Source organism: Atta colombica, unplaced genomic scaffold (assembly GCF_001594045.1).
Source record: "Atta colombica isolate Treedump-2 unplaced genomic scaffold, Acol1.0 scaffold112, whole genome shotgun sequence".
In the NCBI taxonomy this organism is placed as follows: domain Eukaryota; kingdom Metazoa; phylum Arthropoda; class Insecta; order Hymenoptera; family Formicidae; genus Atta; species Atta colombica.
Genome location: NW_017259198.1, coordinates 1,033,631 through 1,044,038, shown reverse-complemented (window position 1 = coordinate 1,044,038; position 10,408 = coordinate 1,033,631). Strand labels below are relative to the sequence as shown.

Sequence of the window (10,408 nt, the reverse complement as noted above, 5' to 3'; positions counted from 1 at the left end):
GGGGGGGGGGGAGGAGAGGGAGTGGAAGAGGGAGAGAGGAGTTTAAGTCATCATTGAAGATATACTCCATATATCTTTACATTTAAACTCGCTTGATTACATGTTCTATTTGGGAAACTAATTAATATTTTATCTTTTAGACAATACTTGTCTCGTATGGGGTAAGACTTGTTCAGGGACGGGAAATTGTTGGCTGTATAATGGTGAAGCATTGAGGTATTTGCTGAATTTCACCGCGGCCAGTGAGTATTTTACAATATCCAAAAGCTGCAGTTCTGGTTGTTCGAGTTTATTATCCATTTGTCATTTTAGGTTTTGTAACGATTGGTACGGTATTTGATGTGGGCGTTTGGTATTTCGTCAAAGACGTGAAGATCTTTGACGAGGAGATTGAACTAGAAGATATAGCTGAGGAACCTGGTGAAACGCTTTAAAGAATAATTGATGATCGAGTTTAATCACCCTTTCGGTACGTATAAACGTTTACGTGAAGAGAGACTTCGATCGAAGATCTTCAAGAAGGAGCGAATGACGAACGCGAAGCAAGCGAGAACCGACAAATAAAGACTTTACAAGTACCTTAAGCACCTCCTTAGCTATTTAAAGCTCGTAGTAACCTAGATAGAACCGACTGTTGGTAGCTCACCCATAGTGGTGCAAAAGCAGAGCGATCATCGATCTTTTATTAATTTTAATTTACTGCGATTAATTATTTTTATTATTATAACAGATGAATTCGCTGTATGTACGATATAAATACTTGTTTTATTGTGGATTTATGTTTAAATGGAAAATAACGAAATTAATATATATACATATATAAAGTATACATATACTCCGTATACACTCCGGCTTACACTGTCGATAGTGTAAGCAACGATTTATGCTAGCGTGAATCATCTATAAAGTTAAATAATTGTACATATATAATGATTATACTTGAATTAGTAAAAAAAAAAAAACATCGTAATTTATCTATTCACGATGAAATACATGTATTCGCTATTATTAAAGTTAGAAGGAATTTGAATCTATATGTAAAGTGATATAAAAGAAGTCATTACTAAGAGGCAAATTGCAAAATAATTCACAAAATTCGGATATGATAGACTTTAAATAAATATCAAAGGATTATAATGAATGTCATTAGGTTTTATAAAAGATGACTACGAAGTATGTCATAAAATATAGCAAACGTTTTATCAGCCAGCTATCTTTTATTAAATTTTTGGAGTATTACGGATAAAAATATCTTTATTAATAGCAACATCTCTCTAAATTCTGCATGATAATTAGAGCAACTTGATATTACGATTCATAATTCAAGAAAGTATACGTCAAATTTTACTCTTCACCTATCAAAACACGAAGTTAAATCAATGATTTTATATCTTAAATGTGACAGGTGTCAGAGATAATATTGTGTAGTGTTAGGTATTTTTGAAATCGGGACTCTTATCGCTCGCAGATAAATTTATCGTGATAGTACTTCCATTGTACAAATGAATATATCATTCCTCCATAAATATCCGCATCGTACGATTTTCACGTGTTATGCGTTATTTATCATGTTTAAATTAAAGTGGTTTCTAATTCTAAAGATCGGTTTGACGAGATACTTTGCTATCTTTAGTAACATTTTTCGGACTGGGAGTCTCAAGTCTTTCCGAATGTGGATCAGAATTCTTATTCTGTATATCTGGTAAGCTACTAGAGCCTGAAGAGGATTGTCCTCGAGAAGATGATCTATGGGGAACCATAGCTACCAGAGGAATACCTATCTTACTCTCTGGTCTACTTCTCATATCCTCTGTCGACTTCTCTGATAACCGATCTTCGTTTAGAGTTTCCTGACTCGCGTTTTGCTCATATCGATCGATCAATGACTTCACGTCACTCAAGTGCGCCGTATTGGTACTGTCCAAGTTGCCTTTCCTGTCCGGAAACTGATCTACCACTATCGGTACGCCAACTTCATTGAAGTTACCCTGTTTAGGTACTTCGCTCTCTTGACCCTTCTTCGCGAACTCGGAACTGTTTGTCTTCGAAGAATCGTCCTGATAACCAATCGGATTCTTGAATCTAGAATTTCGACTTCTTCGTGGATCTTCGTAATGATCAGGATTTGGAAATTGGCGCTTTAGGGACGATTTTCTAGATGAGGGGTGATCTTTCTCGTCTTGAGTTTGATCACAATCTTTGCTCGAAATGCGCTTTCTTGATCTAGGACCAACGCTGCCGAGATCGCTCTCGACATCAGAATCGAGTTCCAACGGTGTATAAGCGACTTGTGTATTGGATCGTTTCTTACTCTCGTCGCTCGAACTGTCTAATTCATCATCAGAGAGATTACGGATTGATGATTGCGAATTGTGATTTGTCGGAGGATTTGAATCCGGTCGACGATTGTATGGAATCGTCATGCCGTTCAACTTCATAGGTGCGCTCTTTTGAATATCTTCCTTTTTCTTCGCTGAATTTTCCTCCGGTTTTGTTTGAAATGTTGTCTCCGGTGCTGTTCTTGACTCTGCAAGCTCTGGTTCAACAATTGCCTCCACTTCTCTCATTTCATCATCTGCAAATATTATCATATTTTATAGCATATAATTAGTAGAGAAAGGAATTAATTTTAATTTATTTTATAAAAAAAAGGAATTTTAGTTTTTTACGGATTTAATTACGAATTAAATTTAGTATTTAAAAAAGTATTTACTATTGTTATTTGATGTTTCGAGTAACTCAGTTATTATTGCTGATTCGAACATTTCTTGTAGCTCAGTATTTTCTTGATCTTTAGTTTCAACTTCTTCGTATAACTGTAAATTCTTGCAGAAAAACCAAACAATAATTTTGAGTAAAACGCAAAGTGATAAAAATAGTATTGTCAAATAACACAAGTAATCCTCGAGTTTTTCAGAATTATGAAAATGACAAATTATCTTTTGACTGCCCCAATATTGACACATCTGATTCGAGACGAATTCATAAAGAATTTTGCCAGGAATATAAACGAATACTGCAACCCACATCATCCAGAAACCTATGCTGATAGCTTTGTCTTGCTTATAGACAGATCTTATATTGACCAATATATCTCCTACAAAAGTGGAAGCGATTAAAGTATACGCCAATAAAGATCCAAACTGAAACAAGAACGATAGAAAGAATTTTTTATTTGCAATTGATTAGATTCTATTAAATGACAAAATTTGTATAATATAATTGATACAATTATATTACCAATACAATTAATTAAATAAATACTTATAATATAAAATTAAAAATTAAACAAACAAACACAAATATAATTACCTCAAAAACCATCCAGCCAACCTGACATTTACTCGAATCGCACGGGCCATCTTTCGCTTGGTCATTACCCCACCCTGTCATTTCTTCCACGCAGTTGCAACCGCTATAGATCTTTACATCGTCGACGTAAATGATTGTAGAGCAACCGGCGTAACAAGGATTATAATACGTAAACTTTCCCGAATTATCGCAAATCGGTCGAAAATCGGCATCCTTAGAGCAACGACAGTCTTTGTTGCAATATCTCAACAAGGTGTTGCTATAATAGTCAATAAATCTTACTTTTTTATGTAATTATCGCGAAATTTATGAATTTCACAGAATGAGATACAATATATTGTTGTTTTGTTTTTAACGACACTCAATTAATGTTAATTTAAAAAATCGGCTCATACTTACGAGCTTTTTTCTAAATTGACGACAGGTGATTTATCGCAGGTAGCAAAGATTAGTCCGATGATAATCGCAATTGTCAGAAGCACGATAATAAAACTGTAACCAATAATAAATCTCGCTCGTGGCTTTGCCTTGGTTAACACTAGGCCACTAATAATTATAACGAGTCCAATCAGAATAGGTCTTCCAATATCTAGAATGAACGTGAATATTGCATTTACGTACAAATTATTTCACATGTTATTTAAAACTACATTTTAACTTTCTACAACGTTTTGTGATTTGAAAATAAAATATATTTATATTTTTTAAATCTCAGTAATTTAGTCATTGTTTTCTATTTATCAGTTATATCATTCTCTTTTTATAAGTAAAAAATACAATTATAGAAGTTTATAAGAATATTTGCATTTAAAATAAAATATTAATTATAAAACATTAATTAGAAAGAGAGTTTTGGTTTTTTTGTTTTATAAAAAAAATAACTTTTGAAATTTAGAAATTATTAATATTCTAAGAAACTGATATCGCTATAATTTCTTATCTTTTCCTTCTTTTATCTATATATTTGTTAAAAGAGATATTGTTTAATCTTACTGGTAACTAGTCTGGAAGGCAGAGGATCGTCAAATCCACGGAGCATTCCTGTCGGTCTAGGTATGTGAAATCTGGACTCTAAAAAGATATTCTCGAGCGTCATAAAATTTAAAAGAGCCATAGCACTGAATGCTGTCGCCAGAATGTTGCATATTAAAATTCTGTTAGTAAACAATCTACATAATGACGGCCAAAAATTGGGATTGCCGACCTTTTGACTAGTTGTTCTGTGAGGTGCTCGGTTACGTATCGTAGTCCGGTCAAGAAGTGAAGCTGCGGCTTGTTCGACAACCTAAAACAAAGAAATAATATATAATTATGTTAAGCCGAAAAATAATTTTTTTGAGAATGGAATATAATAAAGAGAGATAGTTTAGTATTATTAATACTAATAAAATTAATTTATTAGTATTAATTCGAAACGCTTTTGTGATATAAAATCTTATAAAATCTTACATAATTAATTTAGAGAAATTCATATTATATTTTATATTAAATTATATTATATACTTCTGAAGGTAATCTTCTTGGGAACCATGAAAGTAGCAAACCAGGAATCACCAATAATATGGAGAGAATCGGGAATCCAAGCCACCACGCTCCGATTTGATTCCGATATGAATTCACAACACTGAAATCTTCAGCGTCTATCCTGGGATGCGAGTTGACAAGTTTAAAAATAAATATACATTTATTCGGCTCTGTTTCATAATGTGTAATTAATTTTTAAAGATTGCAAATACATAATAACGAATGAATAAAGAAAGATTGCAAAACATAATAATAATATCTAATAATTAATAAAATTTTACAGCAATATTTAATGAAGCATACGTAATACTCACCGCAGACATCCCCAACCCAAAAGGTATCCGAGAACAATCCCCGCGATTTTGACAGCGATTATTACACCGATGAAACCGGTCACATGCTTTTTTTTTGTATTATCATCTAAGTAAGAAATTCCTAGCGCATAGTATGTGATACTTGACATTCCGCTTACGATTAACACTAGGATTATTATAATCATAGTAATATAGCAGGGTTCTTCTTCTGAGATGATCCTCGATATTTCAGGAGTACATAATTCTGGACTATCATCTATGAAATTTAAAAAATTTAATGTGAAAAAGAAATATTTTTTGTTTAATAACAAAATCACATGTTAATGTAAATTGCAATTAACCAATTATGGCTTTTTTCATTTATTAGCGTTAAACATTTTTCGGTCAATTTTTATTCAATATTGTTAAATTAGAAATTCTGTGTTAGAGTTTCATCATATTTGATTACTCGCTTTGACTACTAACCCGCATACAATGACATATGAGTAACGTTTTGCGTTTCTTCAATTACACGAACGCGATGTGTTAAATGAGGTATTATCAAAACGAAATGTGCGACACTTTGTAAAAGAGTCACTGCTCCTATCCATGAAGCTCTGTGTATTTTGTCACCCCAATATGCTATCGCTAATCCTAGTACAATAGGTGTTAATTCTGCCGTAACAAGAATCCAATCTAAAAAAATAAACTTCTTTGAGAAATATTATATGTCAGATTTCCTTATCAAAAACATATTTTTATTCAAATAATTTTACATATCGTATCAAGTAAATTCTAAATATATTTTTATCGAAACAATCTTGAAAGAAAAAGTTATTGATGTCAAATTTCTTACATATGTTAAAAATGTGTTCGCACTAAAATATAATATAAATATTTTATGATTTATATAGGAAATCTTTCAATTAAATATTTTTTTACATCGTTTATAAGACGCACCCATTATATACGGATCGATTTGAAATCTTCTAGCTATCGTGGACCCTGTGACATGAAAGTAAGCATATGATGCAGCTTGCACTACACCAATCCAACAAATTAGTCCCACGAAGAGTTTTCGCGTTGCAAATTTCGCCAGCTTTGGGAATTGCATTTGTCCACAGCCGCAATCAATTGATTGACTAGGTATTGGATTCGCTGGTCCTGCCAAACCGCCTTCTACTTCCGATCTGCTTCTTATTACTTCAGGAAAACGGACTGTCATTTTTCTGAAAGAGATGCGCCTTTTAATTGAAATCAAATATGTCATTTACGCATGTATAGATATAGTTTTTATTTAATTAAATATTTTATTTAATTACAATGAGAGAAAAGTATTGGTATTATAGTAACTATAATTGTATGGTAAAATAATTATGGTTAGAAATTCCATTTTTATTACTGTTATAATGTATAATAATAAATGATCATATATGTACAATGAAAAAAATTTACTAGATCTTAATACATATTTCTTTGAATAATACTAAATAAACATTTACTTACAGTAAAAAATATTTATTCAATGAGAAAAATTATAAAAATTAAATCAAATTAATAGTTTTTGTATCAAATAAATATTAGAGTATAGGGAAAGTTTCCATATCTTTGATAATTTTTCTTTATTAAAATAAAATGAATGGTATATTAGTAAAGTATTAGTAAAGTATTGTTTTCTACTACCTTTGTCTACTTTTCAGGTAGCATACGAATACCACGTGAAAGTTCTTCTTTAACATATGCATACAACCATCTATGCACACAGAAACTTTCTCTACATATATGTTTATATTTAGCAAATACATTACTTAGAAATATTTACTTAAAATTAGTCAAACAAATATTTATTAAAATTTATAATTTGTTTTTAGTGCAGTTTTTGAAACATGAAAAAATTGTATTATATTGTGATAATTTTAAATATTAAATATTAAAATACACATCAAAGTATATAAATGGTATGGTCAAGTATTTTTATTCAGTAAATGTAACCCGAGTAGTATAATTTATTGACGAAACATTAGTTAAACGTTGGCATATATTGGGCCAATGTTGCGCAATGAATTGTGTTACTAGGGAATCACAATTATAATGAATATATTTTCTTAAATTCACTTATTTATATGATATTATTTATATAATAATGACTGAAAAATTAATTATTTTGTTAAAAAAACTAAAAATTTTTAAGCAATGTGTGTGACTATTAATAATACAAATAACTATATTTGCATGATCAAAAAACAACTAGAAAAATATTATTATTCACTTTTTTCTTTTAGAGTATCTTGCAATTACATACGTAAGAAAAAAAAATGTGTGTGTGTGTGTGTGTGTGTGTGTTTGTGTGTGTGTGTTCCGCGCTATTTTTAATAAACTTTATATTACAACTTGTACATAATATTGTATATGAATCATTGTATATAGAATCAGAGTTATAAGAAAATTGTGAGAATGATATACGTAACTGATATTGACCTATGTATCATCGTGAATCATTGGTTATATTGAAACTATAGAGATTTCATTAAAATGTATTTACAATATCAAACATAAATTTTTAAAACAATTAAATAACAGGAAATATATTCTTAATAATTATTTTAATGATCAATAAACTGAAATCATAATATTGAACAAGCTACTTACATTTATTTAGACTCGTTTCGATTTTGCACTTGATGATAAAATTTGATATCTTTTTATGTTAATAATTCACCTTCGAAGTAAGTTCATATGATATTAACATCTTGTGTGTTTTCACCCTTCGATAGGCCCATTTTCCGTCTTTTCACCTCTATCGTTACGGGAAAGAAATGTAAACGTTTATCGTGGGCGCACAGGCTTGGCACTATTCGACGATGAATACCCGCGTTATCTTCTTACAGATATGCCGTCGAGATATCTTCCGATAAAGTTAGAGTGTAATACGTGTCGCGATGGGGATAATATTACAGACACGACATATCACAAAGGTGTGTATAGTTTATTAGTGCTAGTCGCTTGAGTGTAAGAGGAGTCATTATAGGTGTATGGTGTCTATTCTTACAATGTCATTGGAATTCGAATTAAACACTTTTGTCCAATTACATTAAAATACTTTAACATTTAAATGTTCTTTAATATTTTTTAATGTTTATTTACTTTAATATTTATTTGTGCTTGAAAATTAATTTGACAAATGAATAATCATTTCGATTAAACATAGATTTGGCAATTTGTTAACAATATGCATTATTGTTATTAACTAGTTTAATTATTATTTCGTAATACATTTTTACTAGAACTTTACAAAAAATTGTAAAGAAATTGATAAGAAATTCTGTATATGTTTTTAGATATGCAAGATATTTTACAATATACAACAATCACGTCACAATGTTTTAAAAGCGTATTTTGCAGATTTTTTTGTTACCAATTAAAATATGAAATTATTATATAAAAATATTGAAGATTTTATAAATCAAAATTGATTATTATCACATAGAATTAGCGTATATATGTATATAAGAATGATTATTAATCCATTTATTAATTTTTAAGGGAATTCTAAAGTCGTTTGTATTACCGACTAAATCATGTAATTTTTGTATAACAATATGTTACTTTTTTCTTGTTTTACTAATTTGAAAATTCTTTTTCGAGATTAAAGTATATGTATTAATACGTATCTGTGAAATGGAGTCTGCTGAGAACGACAAAAAATTTCGAAATTGAGATCTTCATTTCTTAGAATTCCTCTTTCTTCTTCAATATAACGCTTCATAGCTGTCACATTGTGACAATATTTGCTTCGTACAAAAGCTGTGTAATTTATACTTATGAAATAGTAATCCACAGACTAGTAGTTTGCATGAAAAAACAATGTAGAATTCTTTAAATTGGATTTAGACGTCTAATTACATTACTGTTATACCAAAATTTATTATGTGCGTGAGATATTGATGTAGTAATCAATGATAAATCATAAAATAGTATCAATGATAAATCGTCTGTGTGTAAATATTATTTACAATATGACAATTACCTTTAGGACAATTGCCCTTTAATTGATTTTATCTTTTGTCTTTTTATGATATTATTATGTAATGGTAGCAATCAGTTGACATTAATAAATTGATAATTGCAACAAATTTCAATTATATGCAAATTATTTAATTTTTCTTTTAATAAAATAATTGGAGAAAAGTGATCATTATCTTAGACGACATTAAAAACTTAACTTAAACATTTACAAAGCGATGCGTAAAACATGCAGCAATAATCCATTATTAATTTAAAATACATCGTATTATATAAAATATTTGGTGTGAATTTTATTTTGTAAATGTAAAATATTCCGTAACAGCAGTGAATGAGTAACGGTATTTGGTTTTTGTATAATGCGCGATTGCACTAAAACATGGTCTACAATAAGTTGCAAACACTCCGTCGCCAGTCGCAATGCTTCACGACGGCCAATCAGAAATATCACTAATTACTATTAATGCTTCTTATTAGCTGTTGCAAAATATTGTATTGGCAATTTATTGTAATCCGCGCTTTAGGTCACAATGTTGTCAATGTTGTCATTCGCTTACCGATTCTCGAACGAACGGGCAGTTGAGGCAGTTGATTCGAGCCGTTCCATGTGTCAAAAGTTAGAAAGTGGATTTTTAAAGATAAAAAGATAAAATACAATTTTTGCCTGATAATCGTGTAATTAAAAATACTTTGAATAATAAATTTTATATCGCTTTAAATCGTTTGTCTAGATATTTGTTAGTATAACTTTGTAAACGGAAGAGTGCCGTACAATGTTGCATGGAAAGAGTTTTGATAATTAGTGATAGTTAACTTTGATAATTAATTGATAATTAGTGCATCTGTGATCGTAATTATCTGTTAATGACATGCGAGTGCAACCTAAGAAGAAACAGAAGGAAGAATGACAATTTGACAACGAGACGATTGAGGAGAGGAATAAAATTAGGTTAATTATAGCAGGTCCATGAAAGGTCGGATCGGACGCTTGCAGAGAAATCTTGGCGTAAATAATTTATTATCTGTATATCACTTATGCATTAGTCACATTAGTTACTTACTTGATTGATTATTTAATTTGTTCATTAATTCAATGATTTAAGTATAAATTAGAGAAAGTCTTTTCAAAAATCTTTATTTTATCATATATTTTTATCCTCCAAGATAAGAAAAAAAATTTAACATTCAATATTTATTTCTTGAAATTTTGATTGTTTTTTGAATAATACTTTAATTTGTATGTTATAGAATCACTG

General features: G+C 30.0%; 2 protein-coding genes across 6 annotated transcripts in view; one reads left to right on the top strand and one right to left on the bottom strand.

The window, feature by feature from the left end:
• LOC108694076 (solute carrier organic anion transporter family member 2A1-like) overlaps positions 1-4,898 on the top strand; it is a 9,573-nt gene extending 4,675 nt beyond the window's left edge. For 4 of the 5 annotated variants that reach the window (XM_018203365.1, XM_018203366.1, XM_018203363.1 and 1 more), the window contains exons 7-8: positions 141-242; positions 313-662. In XM_018203365.1, coding sequence (XP_018058854.1) covers positions 141-242; positions 313-434 — 224 coding nt within the window. In that variant the 3' untranslated portion in view covers positions 435-662. Of the gene's footprint in view, positions 1-140; positions 243-312; positions 663-4,823 lie in introns of those variants that run through there. The other variant, XM_018203367.1, reaches the window with a different exon arrangement.
• On the bottom strand, positions 1,270-7,968 carry LOC108694075 (solute carrier organic anion transporter family member 1A5-like). Its single transcript, XM_018203362.1, has 10 exons — positions 7,779-7,968; positions 6,090-6,358; positions 5,616-5,825; positions 5,151-5,406; positions 4,816-4,957; positions 4,306-4,597; positions 3,712-3,901; positions 3,313-3,571; positions 2,714-3,143; positions 1,270-2,575 (listed from the first exon to the last, which is right to left on the bottom strand). Exons 2-10 carry the CDS (start codon positions 6,352-6,354, stop codon positions 1,596-1,598), a joined length of 3,024 nt encoding a protein of 1,007 aa, XP_018058851.1. The 5' UTR covers positions 6,355-6,358; positions 7,779-7,968; the 3' UTR covers positions 1,270-1,595.
• Positions 7,969-10,408: the final 2,440 nt, after the last annotated feature.

Excerpts from the sequence above, each read along its gene's own strand:
- LOC108694075 (XM_018203362.1), bottom strand. The coding sequence starts at position 6,354 with ATGACAGTCCGTTTTCCTGAAGTAATAAGAAGCAGATCGGAAGTAGAA. Across the intron at positions 3,572-3,711 it reads GTCAATTTAGAAAAAAGCTC|CAACACCTTGTTGAGATATT; the intron begins GTAAGTATGAGC and ends TGACTATTATAG. Across the intron at positions 3,144-3,312 it reads TTGGCTGGATGGTTTTTGAG|TTTGGATCTTTATTGGCGTA; the intron begins GTAATTATATTT and ends TTCTTGTTTCAG.